The following is a 19,336-nucleotide window of genomic DNA, read 5'->3' as shown; positions in this document are numbered from 1 at the left end:
TACGCAACCTCACTAAAACAGAGTATCTGGTCATGAATCGCGTCCCTGTTTGTGGGAGCTTGCTGTGCCCAAATTGGCTGCCACAATTTCCCTACATTACAACAATGACTACCCTTAAAAACATTTAATCAGCTTTGAAGCACTTTGGGGATGTCCTGAGGTCGCCAGAGGCGCTATATAAATGCAAGTTCTTTCTTTCTTATCCCTCCAGCTTGACGAAACTTTGTGGAGCAGGGAAGTTGGGTGACAGATAGGAGAGGGGAAGGAGGAAGATAAAAGAATTGACAATTATGAGAAACAAGTTCTATTTTAATGAATTCACACATTGGAAACACCGGTGATTAATGAGGTAGGCACAAGCAAGCTGAAGCTAATCAAATTGGATTACATAAAGGCTTCCAGATGTTGTAACATCATATGATGCTAAAGGAATGACACTGCCTGATGCAGCAACTAAACATCCAAGTTGACAAAGGAATATGGGAATCAAAAAGCGATTGAGAATTTTAATGAAACGGGGGCTTTGATCATAGCATTACTGACATTGTGTTGCTCTCCTGGTGGAGCTAGCATGCACCTGCTATGTTTGCATATTCTTTGTAAGTAAGTTATAAAATATTTATTGTGTGTTTGCTAATTCAGAAGACAAAATTGTTCAGATTGCAAACTTTTAATCCACCAAAAATGGCTTGTTTTAGGTCCCGGATATGTTGCTAACCCAGTGCTAAGTGATGATGTGGGCATTTATTGCCCAGCCCTAGTTGCCCAGAGAAGGTGGTGGTGGGCCGCCTTTTAGAACCGCTGACCAGTTTGATGCAACTGAGAGGCAGTTAAGAGTCAATCACATTGGTGTAGGACTGGAGTCACATCGAGGCCAAACTGGGTAAGGATGGCAGGTTTCCTTCCCTAAAGGGACATTAGTGAACCACTTGGGGTTTTTACGACGTGGTCACTTTACTGACCAGCTTTTTATTTCCAGACTTAAGTCAAACGCTTGGTGGGATTTGAACTCTCGTTCCCTGGATTATTAGCCTAAGCATCTAGATTACTAGTGGAGAACATAACCACCTCATTACCCGTACTATACGGATTAAAGGCCTAAATCAGCCAAAATAAACGAAGATCTTTATTGCCCTGTACAATTCAGTGGAGAAAAAATTATAGTGCAGCAATATTTTGGTCTACTCAGCAAAGCTGGAGGTCTCCTTCATATACTTACAGGAATGAAATAGCAATCAGCTTAACTTAGTTCTGAACACTGCAGAGGCTGCTTTTGATATCCTGCCAAAACCTATTTCAGCCCTGCTGTGCTTTTCACGCTCTGTCAATTTTGACTGATCGCTGAGCATTGATGTTCCCGGGGTGAGGAATGGAAAGTAAGAATGGAATTCCTTTCCAGTCCGGTACCAATACAAGAGCTGCCTCCTGCTCCTCGGCCCATCCTTGTATTTGTAGCGAAAAATTAATTTGTTGCGCTTCAGCGATGAAGCGTGATTTCAATAGCAACATCGTGCCGGGCCTGCGTGATGGGCAGCTCCCTCACACACGGAGAACGCTGATAGTCCCATCAGATTTGTGAAATTGATTGCCTACTTGCAAAGAGGTAGTTTGGAGTAAATTATCAAGCTTGCCGTTCAATTAAAACCTTGGTAATGAAAATCCCGGTGTTTCCACAACAAAGCCTAGGCCGAGTTCGAGCACTTCTCCTATCTGTTTGAACTTTAAGAACCTGCTGCCTGTCAATTTTCTCCCGGTTTCTTCTTGTTGGAATGTTTTTAGCTGGCACCAGCTGAGAGTGCAGCTTGAACGGAATGCCTCCCGGATCATTTGTTTTCGGGATGTGGGTGACGCTGGCAAGGCTGGCATTTGTTGTCCATTCCTACTTGCCCTGAGAAGGCGGATGGCCCTTTTTCTTGAACCGCTGCAGTTCTCGTCGCGTTGTTGCTCCCAAAATGGTATTAAGTATGTACAGCAAAACAAAATTAAATCAAGATTTTCCCATCTTTCTCCTCAATTGACTCTTTCCCCCTCCCCTCCATTCAATTTTCTTCCTACTTCTCCTAAAAACACTAACTCATGTTTGGGGAAAGGTTCCATCAGTGCCTGGCATTCTTAATTATTTGCACCAGTGGCATTCTTCCTGTGTAAGCCAAGGCAATGAGTCTTACCAGGCTATTCAACTCTGGAGACCTCACAACTGCTTCTGTACCTGACCTCGCCCAACATCTGCACACCTTTTTATTCCAGCTGTTTAGTGGCTGGGAGCCCTTAAGAACCCAGCCCTCAGTCAATGGACAGAGATGACTTTACCATTGATCTGGGCTGGATTCAAAGTCAGGCTCTAGATGGGAAAGGCCAGTGTACCATAGATTCCTAAATACCATTCAACTCACCAATGGTCTATTTTAAATCGCTCCGCCGCTCCCCCCACCCCCCCACCTCCTGCACAATCCCTCAGGGACATTAAAGGTACCACGTAAAGTCAAATGTTGCACAGATTTGTTGATACCTGCCAGTCATATGTCATGGCTGACCATGATTAGTAAGGAGCTCTTTGTGTCGACTGTCTTCTATGTCACCAAATTCTACTTCAGTGACATCCTGTTACCACGTCTCTTTGTTATTGAAGACGGGGGTAAGAGGAGGGAGGTTTATGTGTGAAGTAAGAAACAAAGAACACGTTTTAGAAACATAGGTAATGATTGAAACGGCAGGTTATTCAGATTAACAAGCAGATCCAGGTATACTTCATTACTGTTTGATGGAAAAGGGGAAAGCTGGACAGTTCACACAACAGAGGGGAAACAGGCTGCACCCACATCAACATATTCCTTTGAGGAATATTTTATACAGGATACAGGGTACGTCATTCAGTCTATCGAGCCTGCTCCACCATTAACATTAGCAGCTCTTCATCTTGTTAATTGCAATTTCCTGCCATTTCTTCAGATTCCGTCATACCTTTCCCTTCCCAAGTAATTAACTATCTCCCTTTGTGAAATCTAAATTGATTCTACATCTAAGGCTTTTCAGGCATTCTTGCAACTCTTTTGGTGTGGAGCATTTTTTTGACTGATTATGTTCCCCTTGTTCTAGATATCCCTACTCGAGGGAAGAATCATTTCCAATCTACCCTGTTAATCCCCTTCATTATTTAAACATCTCAATTAGACCATCTCTGAACCTTCCCATCTCTAGAGTATATAGCCCACGTTTATCTAATTTCTTATCATGGTTAAGTGCCTTTATCTTGGTGATTCATTGCTGGACCTTCTCCAAGGCCAGTACATCCTTCCTGAGGTGGGGTGTGCAAAACTGAACACTTTAAAATGAATTCTGAACAGCACACTAATTGCAGTAGTACTTACCTGTATTTATATTATACACTTTTTGTGATGAAGCCCAGCATCCCATTAATCATTTGATAGTTGTTTGCACTGTCAGATGGCCTTTGGTACCTAGACTCCTAAATTCCTTTAGGCACATTTACATTGGCATTTGATTTGTTCGGATCAGAGAAAAGCGATGTCCTTGCATTTCCAATACTAAAAGCTGCTTCCTTATTCTAGTAGCAGAATTTTAGTGTGAACACGGGGAGACGATGCACAGACATTGTTAAACAACCACCAAATGGGAGAGCTCCTTTTGTTCATCTCCAGTGCTTCCCTGTTGAGACAGCGACCCAGTGCCTAAATCAACAGGTATGGAGGGTAAAGCAGCATAGAGCAGCAGAAAAATGGATAGCATTACTTTCTCACCTAAGCTTGTATGGAAGACCGCAGTACTCTAAACCATAACAAGGTAGATTCTGGAAAGTTACGAGCAGAAAGGGGAAGGACAAAATATAATGTGGAGATTGAAACTGAAAAAACAGTTTTGGATTTGGAATTGTCACAGATATCAGAAAGTCAAGTCTGCTGAGACACAATGAGAAGATACCGTTTATGTCAGTGGTAGGAAAGATAATGGAATCTTTACTCAAAGATGTATTAGAAAAACATCTAGAAAACGAAAACATAATAAAGAATAGTCATCACGGATTTCAGATGGGAAAGTCATGCTTGACTAACCTTATTGAATTCTTTGAAGAAGTAACAGAAAGAGAAGACAAGGATAATACAGTCGATGTAATATATTTGGATTTTCAAAAGGCCTTCGATAAGGTACCACATCGTAGACTCATGACTAAGGTCAAAGCATGTGGATTCAGGGGACCCGTAGCAGAATGGATAGCAAGCTGGCTACAAAAGAGAAAACAGAGAGATGGGGTTAAGAATAGCTATTCAGACTGGCAGAAGGTGGGAAGTGGTGTTTCACAGGGAACAGTGCTGGGACCACTGTTGTTCACAATTTATATTAACGATTTGGATTTGGGAATCAGAAGTACAATTTCAAAATTTATGGACGACACCAAATTGGGTGGTGTAGTTAACACAAAGGATGAATGCGTCAAAATGCAAGAGGATATTAATAAACTTGCAGAATGGGCATGCAATTAGCAAATGAATTTCAATATCGATAAGTGTGAGGTGGTGCATTTTGGTAGGAAGAATAAGGAGGCCACATACTGCTTGGATAATAAGAGTCTAAATGGGATAGAGGAGCAAAGGGATCCAGGGGTACAGACACACAGATCACTAAAAGTAACGACACAGGTGAATAGGGCCATAAAAAAGGCAAATCAAGCACTAGGGTTCATTTCTAGAGGGATAGAATTGAAAAGCAGAAGTTATGTTAAACTTGTATAGAACCTTGGTTAGACCACACTGTGCGCAGTTCTGATCTCCATATTAAAGAAAGGATATAGAGGCATTGGCGAGGGTGCAAAAAATATTCACAAGAACTGAGAGGATATACTTATCAGGAAAGGCTGAACAGGCTGGGGCTCTTCACTCTAGAAAAGAGAAGGCCGAGGGGTCATCTAATAGAGGTCTTTAAGATAATGAAAAGGTTTGATAGGGTAAACAGAGAGAAAACGTTTCCACTTGTGGGGAAATCCAAAACTAAAGGTCATAAATATAAAACAGTTGCTAATAAATCCAATAGGGAATTCAGGAGAAACTTCTTTACCCAAAGAGGGGTAAAAATGTGGAACATGCTACCACAAGGAGTAGTTGAGGCAAATAGCACAGATGCATTTAAGGGGAAGCTAGATTAGCATATGAGGGAAAAAAAGAATAGAAGGGAATGCTGATAAGTTTTGATGAAGTAGGGAGGGAGGAGGCTCGTGTGGAGTATAAACGCAGGCATAGTCCAGTTGGGCCGAATGGCCTGTTTTTGTGCTGTAGTTTCGATGTAACTCGATGTTTCCAAAACCACAACAAGTAGTGCACACAAGAACCATCTCCCACAAACCCAGGAAAGTATTTCTTTTGTGGCGTTGACAACACATCCCTGAAGTTTAGGGATTCAGAAAATTTTCTTTCCTTCAATTCTGTTCACCATTCATTGTGGTCAAGTGGACTACATTATATAAACCTATCCATTCTTTTCATGGCACTTTGACAGGAAGTGAGAATGACCTCTCAGGGTCAAAAGTGAAAGCTAATTGTAGTGTCAACAAGCAAATGAATTGCCCAGCACATCAACATTGTCTCTGGCCTTTGACCCTTAAAAGCCGTTCCCATTCCTTTTGTTGGGAACGGAGTAAATAAACTTGAAGCATGTAGCCTATAGAAAGCTGAGGTTAAATATACATCGTCTACATTTTATCTTTCTGTCACTTTAGAGAGATAGTAAGTAGGATTATCTCTATATTGTTATGATTGACGATAAGTAAACCATTGCCACAAGGGTGCAGAGAGAAAGGACGGTTGTTAAAATGGCCCTCTGTGATGTTACCTACATTATTGCTTTAAAAATATTTTTGGTGCGAGTCCATGTGGCTGCAATCCTACAATAAAGAAGGCCCAGTACAATTGCCATGGCAATGGTTGGGACATTTGTGTGTGTGAGCTTGGTCACTGAGGCCTCGAAAATTCCTGGTGCCAGAGAGGGTGGAAAGCCCTATTTCCACTGATGGTGCCAGGGGGCATGGGGGGGAATGAGGGACCAGGAATTTGGGATGACACCTGGTTATGCCTGGATTTTGCCCCACTTGTATAGCTCGTGAAATTCTTCTCCCCACCCCCATCTCAAGAGAAGAATGTACTTTGATGCTTGTGAGGTACATCCATTAAGATCAGCTATTCACTCTATTTTCAAACCCATAAAACACAAAGTGATGAAAAAATGATAGCAATAAATCTAAGGTTGTTTAAACTGAGCAGAACAACCGTGCAGTCATAGGGAGAAAAAAAAGTGTTTATCTTAACCATTAATGGCATTGTTTTAAACAGCATCTGAGTGATCTGAGTATACAGCTGTCTTGCTTATTTTCATGGTAGAATGAGTTTGCAAGTAAGAGAAGCAAATCAATAACTGGAAATGGAAATAAAAACTGATATGATAGACCTGAAATACTGCAAATGGCAATTTGTTTTAGTAAAATGGAAATTTGATATCAGATACTGTTAAATGAGTTTGTTACTACATTTTCATTTGAATGAAATAATGTTATGAAAAGCTTCATTTAATCAAAGGTATAAAGACACCACATTTAAATAATGCTTTTTTCCCTCCGATTGCCTCCTCTTCAACATTTCCTCTCGTGAAGGCGCTAACTCTTGCTGGGTCACAGTTCCACTGACTAGTAGCCCTCTAATGTCGTCATAGGTGAACCTGGACAGCGATTGTCTTCAGGTTATTCTACCATGGACAGCATCACAGCTAGGCTCGATTCTACTCTCTCCCAATTATCGTAACATTTGCACTTTCTATCAGGAGTCACTGGATTTTGATAGAAAGCGGCAAGCCTGGCTGATTATTTCTTCCCCATCTTAGCCCACGGGCATTGAAGCCGATTGCAACACCCCAATTGAAGGTTGTGGGTTCAAGTCCCACTCAAGACTTGAGCACAAAAGCTAGGCCAACACTCCAGTGCAGTACTGAAGGAGTGCTGCACTTTCAGAGGTGCCGTCCTTTGGATGAGCTGTTAAACCGAGGCACTGTCTGCCCCCTCAGGTGGATATAAAAGATTCCATGGCACTATTTCAAAGAAGAGCAAGGGAGTTCTCCCCGGTGTCCTGGCCAATATTTATCCCTCAACCAACATCACTAAAACAGATTATCTAATCATTATCTCATGCTTTTTGTGGGACCATGCTGTGCGCAAATTGGCTGCCATGTTTCCTATGTTATAACTGCGACTACTCTTCAGAAAGTACTTCATTGGCTGTAAAGTACTTTGGGATGTCCTGAGGTTGTGAAAGACGCTGTATAAATGCAGGTTCTTTTTGTGGAACCTTCAATGTTCTATGTATTGGAGAGACTTCAAACCTTGCTGTTCAATGGCACCTAAAAATTAAACTTTAATGATCTACAGTTTTTGGACATCACCTGAAGTGGTCATTGAAACAAAAGACTGATAGCTCTTCCTATATTCTGCTTTATGTGTTATATATTGTGAAGAGTGACTTTACGGACAGATGCCAGGAAGTTTGGCGATGAAAATTCTCTCTGACGTCATGGGCTACTTTTGGAACGGACAAAGGTCCCACCGCAACCATGCCCCGACGGACACTCACAGCCTCGGCAGGAACCCGGAGTATCCAAGTCACACACCATTTCCTTGAGGCTACACTGCACTCCAAGCTGACTTATTCCCAGCCAGGCTGCGCTGCAGACCCCATGGAAATTCTGGGCCAATATCTTTATATAGAGAGCGACCAGCACAGGAACAGGCTGCCAGGATTGGTGTTTGAAGCCAGCACACTGGAGCCCGTGAAGAAACAGCCAGAAGCTGAAGTGAAAAGGCAGAAGGATTGATACTGTGAAAGCATGGGATCAAATGGGCTGACAGGCCTTTTTCATTAAACATATCATGTGTGCTCACAGCCCAGTAGATTCAAATTCTTCCCATTCTGAACTACTCTAGACGTAGATTACACACCTACATTAAATGAAGAATGTACGTCTATCTATTAGGTTCGCTCTGTTATTGGTGAACAGTAAATGTAGGAACTCTTTATTGAACTGCTGCCTCCCAGCTTTGATATGATCTGCCTCCCCTCCATCACCACAAATAATCCTCATTTGAAGCCAATCGAGTTCGTGCTTAAATGAGTGATTTTTATAAAGTGTAAATGATAGTAACAAATGGTAACTCCCCGCTGGCTCATTGGGTTAATACACTGCCCAGTGCAGCACAGAGACATATTGATCGTTTGATCCCGTCTGTACTGAGTTAATTGATCTCAGCTGTAGAAGCATTTGGTTCACTACAATTGACTTCAATGTCCCTGGACTAGTGTGTGTGGGGGGAAGAAAATCAGGCTCCTATTTGCTGTCTGACCGATTCCTGCTAGAAAGTACATATCAGGGGCAGTGGGGGATCAGAGTGGGGTTCAACACTATAATATTCTCCCTGGGCCAATAGCTCGTTGATACTCACTGTCTGGACTCAGAGATGGTGAACGGCCTCTTGTGCATGGTACTGGAATACTGCTGTCACCTGTGAAACCAACCCCCCAACAATAAGTGCCTTCAGGACAAGAGGTGAGAACTTTGAGGGAGAAATCAAACTGTTAAATATCATTACAGTTAACAGCCCGTTTGTTTTTGTTAAATCTTTATGTTGAAACATTTGAGAGCTGGTGACATCGTCAAAGCAACTAGCTTGGAAGAGTTAGCGAAGCAGTTTGTGTGACGGAGTTAAATTGCTACATAGAGTTGGAACGCAGATATTGATGAAGTGCAATGTCTGTACAATGTGCCCATCACACAGCTGGGCTCAGTAACTCCACCATGTCTGTTTCAACAATTGTAAACAATTTTACAACACCAAGTTATAGTCCAGCAATTTTATTTTAAATTCACAAGCTTTCGGAGGCTACCTCCTTCGTCAGGTGAACGATGTGGAAATTTCAACAATTATATTGCAAATAAAGAACAATAAGACAATTGAGGAAACAATGCTCTATAGTTAAAATAAAATTGTTGGACTGTAACCTGGTGTTGTAAGATTCCTTACATTAGTTAAATATTGTAAACAATTTTACAACACCAAGTTATAGTCCAGCAATTTTATTTTAAATTCACAAGCTTTCGGAGATTTTCTCCTTCCTCAGGCAAATGTTTCAGGATCTCCTTGAAGCCTACGCATTTATACATATTGAACAATACATGGTGTTTACAGACTGCCCCTGCAACTGCCCGTTGCCAAGGCAATCACCGTGTTCAGACAGAGAGGTGTCATCTGCAGAACCCCCGAATACACATTCAACAAAAAAACAAACAGGGAAAAAAAAGAGAAAAAAAAAACACAGAGAGAGGCAGAAACATCCGGAAGGCAGAGAGAGCCAGCAAATGACCCATTATATTAAAAACAGATAACATTTGTTCGCTGGTGGGGTAACGTGTAGCGTGACATGAACCCAAGATCCCGGTTGAGGCCGTCCTCATGGGTGCGGAACTTGGCTATCAATTTCTGCTCGACGATTTTGCGTTGTCGTGTGTCTCGAAGGCCGCCTTGGAGTACGCTTACCCGAAGGTCAGTGGATGAATGTCCATGACTGCTGAAGTGTTCCCCGACTGGGAGGGAACCCTCCTGTTTGGCGATTGTTGCGCGGTGTCCGTTCATCCGTTGTCGCAGCGTCTGCATGGTCTCGCCAATGTACCATGCTCTGGGGCATCCTTTCCTGCCCCAGAGCATGGTACATTGGCGAGACCATGCAGACGCTGCGACAACGGATGAACGGACACCGCGCAACAATCGCCAAACAGGAGGGTTCCCTCCCAGTCGGGGAACACTTCAGCAGTCATGGACATTCATCCACCGACCTTCGGGTAAGCGTACTCCAAGGCGGCCTTCGAGACACACGACAACGCAAAATCGTCGAGCAGAAATTGATAGCCAAGTTCCGCACCCATGAGGACGGCCTCAACCGGGATCTTGGGTTCATGTCACGCTACACGTTACCCCACCAGCGAACAAATGTTATCTGTTTTTAATATAATGGGTCATTTGCTGGCTCTCTCTGCCTTCCGGATGTTTCTGCCTCTCTCTGTGTTTTTTTTTCTCTGTTTTTTTTCCCTGTTTGTTTTTTTGTTGAATGTGTATTCGGGGGTTCTGCAGATGACACCTCTCTGTCTGAACACGGTGATTGCCTTGGCAACGGGCAGTTGCAGGGGCAGTCTGTAAACACCATGTATTATTGTTCAATATGTATAAATGCGTAGGCTTCAAGGAGATCCTGAAACATTTGCCTGAGGAAGGAGAAAATCTCCGAAAGCTTGTGAATTTAAAATAAAATTGCTGGACTATAACTTGGTGTTGTAAAATTGTTTACAATTGTCAACCCCAGTCCATCACCGGCATCTCCACATCATAGTTAAATATAGTTCATTAAACTGCTTTTTAATGGTTACAAAATGTTGGGACGAACAGTTTGGATATTTTCTATTTACTCTGTGTATCATATAGAGGAGATGAGCCTCTATAAGGGTTTGGTTAATAACAGGTGAGATAATGGGGATTTAGTTAGATTTGATTTAAATGGTGTCAAGTGATCAGAATTGGAAATATAGAAGGTTAATTCAGTGTTTCGTGTGCGTGTGCGTGTGCGTGTGCGCGTGCGTGTGCGCGCGCGTGCGTGTGTGCGTGTGCGTGCGCGCTGTGAACTAGACACATTGGAATTTGTAATTGTATTTGCCCTCCCCTTGCCATCGATGGGAGGGGGGCCACATGCCTGGCGTCGATGGGAGGGGGGCCGCACACATGCCACAGAATATAATCAATGTGCGTTCCGGTCTTTTTGAAACAGATGAAAAATGCTCTTACGTTGCTGTGCCTGTGTCAGGAGCCTGGTGCTATAACAGCCTCCCTGCACTGCTCCCTCTTCAATTATCTTTCTACCCCATGCAGTTCCCTGTCACGAGCCAGTCAGAAGTAGAACCGGCGACTCTGGCAAGAGCCATAAAATAGTGATTTCTCACAGCAAATTACAGCAAGTTTATGTTTCTAAGTGCAACAGGTAGTGACAGACGCATGCATTTACCATTGGCTGCAGTTTTCAAACTTAAAAGTGCCATAAGTGTGTTGCTAGTTGCTTTAACAGGCAGAGTAAGCCTTTTAACTGTTATCAAATCCACATTAAAGAGTAATGATAGTTCTCAGTGCCTGAGCTAATTGAAAATTAGCAATTACTGGCTGTTTGTAGGTTTGGTTTGCTAATGTTAACTGATTAGAAGACTTGATGAAGATGTTAGTTACACATTGATTAGATTGAAAAGAATGTGGTTTGGGAGCAAAGGCACAGAATTTTAATTTCAATGACGAAACTTAAATGATAGTTTAACAACATTGTCTGTATTCAAGATAACAGGAGGAGCAACACACTTTCTTCTTGTTCTCCTGATCACTAAAAGCTGCTTTAATTGAGTTGAGGTAGGGGCCTAGTAAACAATATTTTCAGCTGCAGGGCCCATGGAGGTAGAATTTTTACAGGGGAGTCTTCCGATTTCCCACCGTAACTTCGGCAGAAACACAGGAAAATTGACCATTTACGTCTTTTCGCCGCGGCTAACGCTGATCTTCCATTTCGCGCTGCCAACTCTGGTTGGACGTATTCCTGGAGGTTTCATCACATGACCTCCTGCCTCCAACGGTACCTGCAGAGTCAAACAGCCTTTTTCCCCATTTCCAATATTTCTATAACTAATAAACGGAAGTGCTCAAAAAAATGAAAAAAACATACCAATTTTTTCAGTGCCTCTGTGATTATTCTCCTGCGTTGCTCACAGCAGTGTCCAGGAGATAAATCATCAATTCCTGGATACTCCTGGGCAATTCTGGAAGGTTGGCAGCTCTACTTCCACTGAAGTTATGGTAGGAAATTGGGAAAAACCTCCTTGGAAATTCTACTTCCATGTCTTAATCCTTGCGCCATTTCCATCTCTACTGTTGTCGGAAGAAATGCCACAAGAGGGAAAAACTGACTGAAATGCATGTTCCTTCATCCCCTTTCTTCATAAACATATCTAGTTTCCACTGCAAGAATTGCCCTTGAACAAGTAGATATATTTTAAAATGTGTTTCCCAGTGGTAGTTCAGTTGATGTGCAATGAAAAATGGACATTAAATGTAACAAAAAAAGAATTTTAAATTTGTGGAAAAATAATGGAGATCATATTTTCTTCACTTTATGAATCAAGATTCATTAGAATTATTTACAAGCAGTCAGAAGGGTGAGAGTGGCTGCAGTGTGTCCTATCTTCAAGATGCACTGCAGCAACTCGCCAAGGCTTCTTTGACAGCACCTCCCAAACCTGCAACCTCTACCACCTAGAAGGACAAGGGTAGCAGGCACATGGGAACAACACCACCTGCACGTTCCCCTCCAAGTCACACTCCATCTTGGCTTGGAAATATGTCGCCGTTCCTTCATCGTCGCTGGGTCAAAATCCTGGAACTCCCTTCCTAACAGCACTGTGGGAGAACCTTCACCACACGGACTGCAGCGGTTCAAGAAGGTGGCTCACCACCACCTTCACGAGGGCAATTAGGGATGGGCAATAAATGCCGGCCTTGCCAGCAATGCCCACATCCCATGAATGAGTTTTTAAAAAAGTGCCCTGTGCAGTGTGCATGAAAGAGCACTGACCAGGTTGTTTGAATGGGACAGAGTAGTTGCATTAGGAAAAAGATCCATTTGTTATATTGTGCTTTCAATGCTCCGTTATATAAAAAAGGATCAAAATGAAGGTACATTAAAACTAGAAAGTAGCATCCAATTTATGGTTGGTGGTGGAGGTGAGGTGGGGGAGGGATAAGATTGGTGCACCTATGGCCTTGGAGTAGATGTGTTGGTTCTCCAGTGAGCCTATGATTTAGTCCAATATTTGAATATTTTTTCTCCCCGTTATGTGTGACATTTGCTGCCATACCTTTTCCTTAATTTGTCTTTCGGATGAGACGTTAAACCTTGGCCCCATCTGCTCTCTCAGGTGGACGTAAAAGGTCTCATGGCACTATTTCGAAGATGCGCGGGGGGAGTCCTGGCCAATATTCATCTCTCAATCAACATCATTAATACGATTATCTGGTTGTTATCACATTATTTGTGGGACCTTGCTGTGCGCAAATTAGCTGCTGCATTTCCTACATTGCAACAGTGACTACACTTCAAAAGTACTTCATTGGCTGTAAAGCGTTTTGGGACGTCCTGCGATCATGAAAGGTGCTATATTAATGTAGGTCTGTCTTTCTTCCATCCACCAAATTCACCTTAGTGAGTAACTTTATAGTCCGCCAGATGGAAGGGGGAATGAAGCATCTCCGATGATAGTTGATAAGTTCAGTCAGTGCCCAGTGGCTCAGTTGGAACCAGGAAGGCCCCTGGTTCGATCAGTGGTCTGAGGTGATTTAGGCTCCAACTGGGGCAGGGAAGGCGAAAAAAAAACAGCCTGAGTTTCCTGCCCTAATTGCCAATCACTCGACCTTGCTGGAAAGTAGGCATCGGGACAGGGTCAAGCTACAATGTTGCCCATGGTAAAATAGCTTGGGAAAGCCACTGTCTGGGCTCACGCATGAAGAACAGCCACTTAGACGAGGTTTTGGGTCAGTGGCTGGTGCCCATTGGGTTCATCCCCAGCATGAATCTGTAGGTTCAGGGGAGAAAGGGAGTAAGGTAGAGAAGAAAAAAGATAATTTTGGCAGGTCAGTGTCTGTGTCTCTTCCTAAGTAGGGCCTTACCTAGCATCGTGCAATTGAGAATGAATAAGACCTACCCAGCTGAGGCAAAGGAGTTTGAGTGACACATGGGTCTGAGACTCTGATGCATGTGATTCTGATTGAGGATCAAGTGCATGGCTGTGAGAGTGAGAGACCATCCCAGACAACTGCCTATCATACAGTTTTCAGAGCTTCAACCAGAGTGGGATTCTTGTTCTGAAGACTAAAGTTTTTTTTTCTTTAAATTAAAAATAAAGTGAATTAATGACGTTTTTTCTTCTGTTCTGTTTAGAACCTCCAATCCCGGCTGCCCCGCCTCAGTTGATCCGCGCTGGCTCGACATACCTGATGGTACAGCTAAACACCAACTCAATATTTGGAGATGGCCCGGTTATTCGGAAAGAGATTGAATACAAGATGACCTCAGGATCTTGGTCGGAAGTCCATGCCGTCATCAACCCGAGCTATAAGCTGTGGCACCTAGATCCAGACACTGAATACCAGATCAGTGTCTTACTGACTCGGCCTGGAGAGGGAGGAACGGGAGGCCCAGGACCCCCACTCATCAGCAAGACTAAATGTGCAGGTAGGTTCACTTTCAGTCTTCATAATTTTGTTCGATAAATGCTTCACAAAATATGGATTTTAGTATTTCCTCACCGATGTCACTGAATCTTTAGAGGTCTATCATTTGTTTCTATTGGTTTGTTTTTAATTGAATGTCCTATGATTGAGGCTCATACGTCCTTAGTTGTAATTGCGGATTAATTGATAGATTTTTGTTAGGTGAGGGTATTATGGAACCAAGGTGGGTGGATGGAGTTAAGATCCAGATCAGCCATGATCTAATTGAATGGTGGAACAGGCTTGAGGGGCTGAATGGCTTATTCCTGTTCCCATACTCATTCCTAATTCTTGTTGTCATGATAGCTTTAAAAATGGCTGGCACCAAAATGTGTGAAGTTGATACTGGAGTGGAGATGATCCAGAAGGTTTTGCACCCTGTCAGTTGTTAAGACATTGCAATTCATTTTCTGATGTGCAATTAAAGAACCATGTTAAGCTGGCAAAAGAGGAAAGAATGCATGTGGAAGGTTGACTAAAGACCCAAGGTGGGACTTATAATAAAAGCCAGAATTGGCCTAAAAGGAATATTGCTGAAGACCACTCATGAAATGGCTTGCAAAGCTTGTTAAGTGTCACACTGTTCGTGTTATACGCACAAGCTGATTTTGGTCTTGCTAACACCCCAGATACGCCTGAGGCAATAGCAGGACCAAAATTGCAATAAAAAAAACTACTGACTTAACATTGGAATCTGCCCGTTCTGATTTTAGGGCGGACCTTGATTTAGGAAGAGGCACAAGAACATGCCGGTCGATGGGGCCTGGGTCGATGGGAGCCAAATATGGGGTCCTTTCTGAAGGGTTGTGAAGCAGCTTAACATAGTGTGCAGGCTGAGAGGAAGAAGCAGCAGGTGTGGGCAAGAGGGGGAAGTCGTTTTGAGGGCAGTAGCATGTGTCGAGTGTGTGAGTGCAAGCAGAAGAAAGTGTAATAAAGTCATCCATTGTGATTCGGAAGATTGGCTTCTGAAGGAAGGATTGCTGGAGCTGGGGCTAAAGTCTGGTGTTGCAGGGCTGTGTAGAGAGTAAGACAGATGTGAAGGGGAGTCTTACCTTGGCTGTACTGGTGAGGTCATTAAATTTCTTTCTGTACTGCAGCCGGGTCCTGGGAAAAATGCTGCTCCTACAGACCTGTCCAACCACTTCTCTCTATTGCTGCTGTCTAATTTGCCGGGACAATCATCTGATGGAAAGAGGACCTCCTTCCTGCTTCTTACTTGTTGCATGACAGTATCAGAAAATTGGGGTGTCTTGGCTGTCGTCATTTTGCCTACTGCCTTAGTAATTTGTTGTCCACTCAGCGCAACTGAAAACTCCACCTCCCCTTTCAGAGCTGCAGGTCGGCTTTAAGAAGCAGCACGATTTGCCCCGCTCCACCACCCCCGAACGGCAAGTTGCCAATAAGCAGCACAATAATTGGTGGCATCTCGCCGTGAAAATAGATCGGGCCCTCCTGCCAACATCGTTGGATTAGACACCCCGACCACTGCTTACTGTACAAAACGAAAGAAAGAACATGCATTTATATGATGTCTTTCAGGACCTCCCTAGCACTTTACAGTCAATTAATTATTTTTGAAGTGTAATCACTGATGTAATGTAGGAAACGCAGCAGCCAATTTGCACACAGCAAGGTCCCACAAACAGCAATGAGATAATGACCAGATCATGTGTCTCAGTGGTAATGGTTGAGGGATGAAATATTGGCCAGGACACTGGGGAGAACTCCCCTCTCTTCAAAATAGAGCCAAGGGATCTTTTACGTTCATCTGAGAGGGCAGACAGGGCTTTGGTTTAACATTTCATCCAAAAGAAACCACCTCCGACAGTGCAGCACTCCCTCAGTACTGCCCTGGAGTGTCGGCCTAGATTTTGTGCTCAAGTCTCTGGAGTGGGGACTTGAACCCACAACCTTCTCACTCAAAGCCAAGAGAGCTACCACTGAGCCAAGGCTGACACACATCTATACCGCAAACGAAAATCAACCCCACAGTCTCTATCCTTACTCTTAGCAACAGCTTCAGAAAGAGTTGTAAGTCACCAGAATCATAACTGGCAAAGAGGTATCCAAATTCTACAGGACAGACCACTGGGATACACATACCTCCTCACTGGAGCATACTTTTTGTGGTTCCGGCTGAGGATCCAGGTAAGAATGAGCTGCTGTTCCCCAGGAGTCCTACATACAACAACATTAAACTGCACTTGGTCATGACAAGGAGTGAAGAGAAACCCAGCTTCAGATGCACATGAAAACTAATTAATTCTGTGGGTACTTTAAATCCTCGGGTTCAGGTGTCATGTATAATCGTCACAGTGAAGGACAGACAGATGATATTGTTATGGTAAAAAGCAAAACTATAACTGGAGTAAGAAATAGAAACTGCTGAACATGTACAGCAGGTCAACCCCCATCGGGGGGAGAAAAGGAAATTGAGTTAATGGGTTTGTGCACGACCCTCCATCCAATCCGGACAATGGGTCACACTCGAAATATTATCCTTTCTATTTCAGATCTTGAGTGATCTGTCCGATCCCAGCGTTTTCTGTTGGTTGGTGTGAAGCAGATATCGAGAGGTGTCTGTTAAACGCAGTGGGTTTTAATTTCTCTCTGTACCCTTCAGCATTAGTAAGTGGTTAGGTTGCCAAACAAAATGCACATCCTACTTTTTTCTTAAGTATACATAACAATAAAGCAATCTAATCATTCAAACACTTCCTCCTTCACTGCCTGTTAATGGAGATATTGAGATGTTTTCGGTGCAGGAGGATTTCAGCGGTGCTGGTGTTATAATTAGACTTCTGTCATCTCCTCTCTGTCCTTTGGCTCTGTGATTACCATGATCCAAAAACCAAATGGCAAAGTTGGAAAGTGTAACTGGTTCAAACTGTACATTCCTGCCATTGACCACTGCTGTCAAAATGTCATAGGTGAGTTGTTATGATCTGGAATGCACTACCTGAAAGGGTGGTGGAAGCAGATTTGATGGTCGCTTTCAAGATGGAATTGGATATATACTTGCAAAGGAAAAAAATTGCAGGGCTATGGGGAAAGGGTGGGGACTAATTGGATAATTCTTCCAAAGAGCCAACACATGCATGATGGGCTGAATGACCTCCTTTAGTGCTGTACGGTTCTGAGAGGATGCTGGAGGGGGAGACAGATGTGTTGAGTAAGCTTCTTTAGTTGTGTATTTGTGGGGAGGGAGGAATTGTACTAACAATGGAGCACTGCAGTTCTAGAATGCAGTATTAGCACAGTATTGCACTCTGATCTGCTCACCAGCTTTGCATTGTGATTCATTTCTGTTTTGCAATTCCTACAGAATAACGTTTGTTTTTTTTGTGTGTGGTGGAAAGTGCAGCTTCAGTCTTTAGAAGTGCGCCCCGGAATGGATGGGCCCAGTCCTGGGCCTCGGGATGAGTGAACTGCTTCAGTTTAAAGTGGCGTCTCTCTCGCAAAGCAACCCTTTGAAATCTGGCTTTTGATCCCATTTCCTTTGCGATTTGTTCACCTCCCGTGTAATGCTGCTGCTTTCCAAAAGACAATGGTACAGAAGGAAAATTATCCCACTTTGCAAAAATGGTGCTACTTGGAAGATGAAAAAGAGAATAAGTTCAACAGATACTGCACACGACTTGTTCATCTCTTGAAATAAAACTCAAGCAAATGTATTTGTTTATTATGCTTAGTTATTGTGAATATTTCTCGGTCCCCTGATTAGAGTGGGGTTTTTTTGCTTGTAATTTAGGCCACCTGCTTTATTTTCCAATTCCGTCCTCTCCTCACCCTCAGATAGGCCTCTGGTCCCCCAACCAACTGGTCATTCCTCCCAGCTGAGCTAAAAAAGCAAGTTTCAGCAGGCAGTTCAACTGTGGAGGGCATCACAGTTGAGGCTAAACCTTCCTTTACCCGACGTGTACACATATACGCACGCACGTACACATACACACTTTCCAGCAGGATTACTGGGTAATGATCAGGTTCAGCATTGGGAATTTCCTCGGGGTTTTTCCAGATAAGTCACCAAAGCTTCGGCAGAAACCTCGATAAACGATCTTCCGCTGCAATTACGTCAGCTGATCAGGACAACCCCCAAGGTGCAGGCATAGGCTGATTTTTGTTTCTCATTTCCTCGCCCGGGATAGCTGTTGCCAATCACACCATCCTTTCTGTACCCCACATGAAATCATAGAATCATACAGCACAGAAGGAGGCCATTTGGCCCATTGTGCCTGTGCCGGCTCTTTGAAAGAACTATCCAATTAGTCCCACTCCCCTGCTCTTTCTCCATAACGCTGCAAATTTTTCCTATTCAAGTACATATCCAATTCCTAGCTAACTGAAATAAGCTAACTCTCTGCACTTGCTGGGATCAAACCTTGGTCTTGCTGACCCATGTGGCTCATTGCCACGCTGGGTGATGTATTTACTCTCAGTCCATTAGTGCAGCCATCTGCATATCTATAGCATCATTTGCTTGCAAAGAATTACAGGTGAAGTCCCTGCTCCATATCACTGGTGTTAGTATTTCTACGTTACAATAGCGAGTCCAGTTCAAAGGTTGGTTGTGGAATACTTTGGGTTGTCCAGATGTCGTGAAGGGCTCTATAAAATGTTTTTGTTCTTTTTAAAATGACAATGATTTAATCAGGGCAGCTTTCCACAGGTGCACAAGCTCTCAGTGATAACATTTTAAGTAGGAGAATTATGTGGTGAGAGTGAAGGTGACTTGAATAAGTGATCATAGTATGTTCGGAGAAGAAGAATGAGAAGCATTTGCATTAAATGGAGAGATCAGTGACGTACTATAACGAGAACACGGTGTTTCATCAATTTTCAAAGAAATCACTTAAATCCGAATGGCGCAGGCGACCTACGCTCATTCATATTGGAGATGTTGATACAGTGACTGGTGTGGGTCTGGGATTTACGCCAACT

At 43.2% G+C, this 19,336-nt stretch overlaps 1 protein-coding gene across 5 annotated transcripts in view; it reads left to right on the top strand.

The window, feature by feature from the left end:
• The window catches only part of LOC137342691 (receptor-type tyrosine-protein phosphatase U-like), a 767,577-nt gene that overhangs the window by 516,665 nt on the left and 231,576 nt on the right, over window positions 1–19,336 (top strand). For all 5 annotated transcript variants that reach the window (XM_068006795.1, XM_068006794.1, XM_068006792.1 and 2 more), the window contains one exon: window positions 14,064–14,357. In XM_068006795.1, the coding sequence (XP_067862896.1) occupies window positions 14,064–14,357 (294 nt within the window). The remainder of the gene's footprint in view (window positions 1–14,063; window positions 14,358–19,336) is intronic.

This window comes from Heptranchias perlo, chromosome 26 (assembly GCF_035084215.1).
Source record: "Heptranchias perlo isolate sHepPer1 chromosome 26, sHepPer1.hap1, whole genome shotgun sequence".
Lineage (NCBI taxonomy): Eukaryota > Metazoa > Chordata > Chondrichthyes > Hexanchiformes > Hexanchidae > Heptranchias > Heptranchias perlo.
Note: the sequence above shows the minus strand (reverse complement) of the source record. Positions and strands in the feature narration are given on the sequence as shown.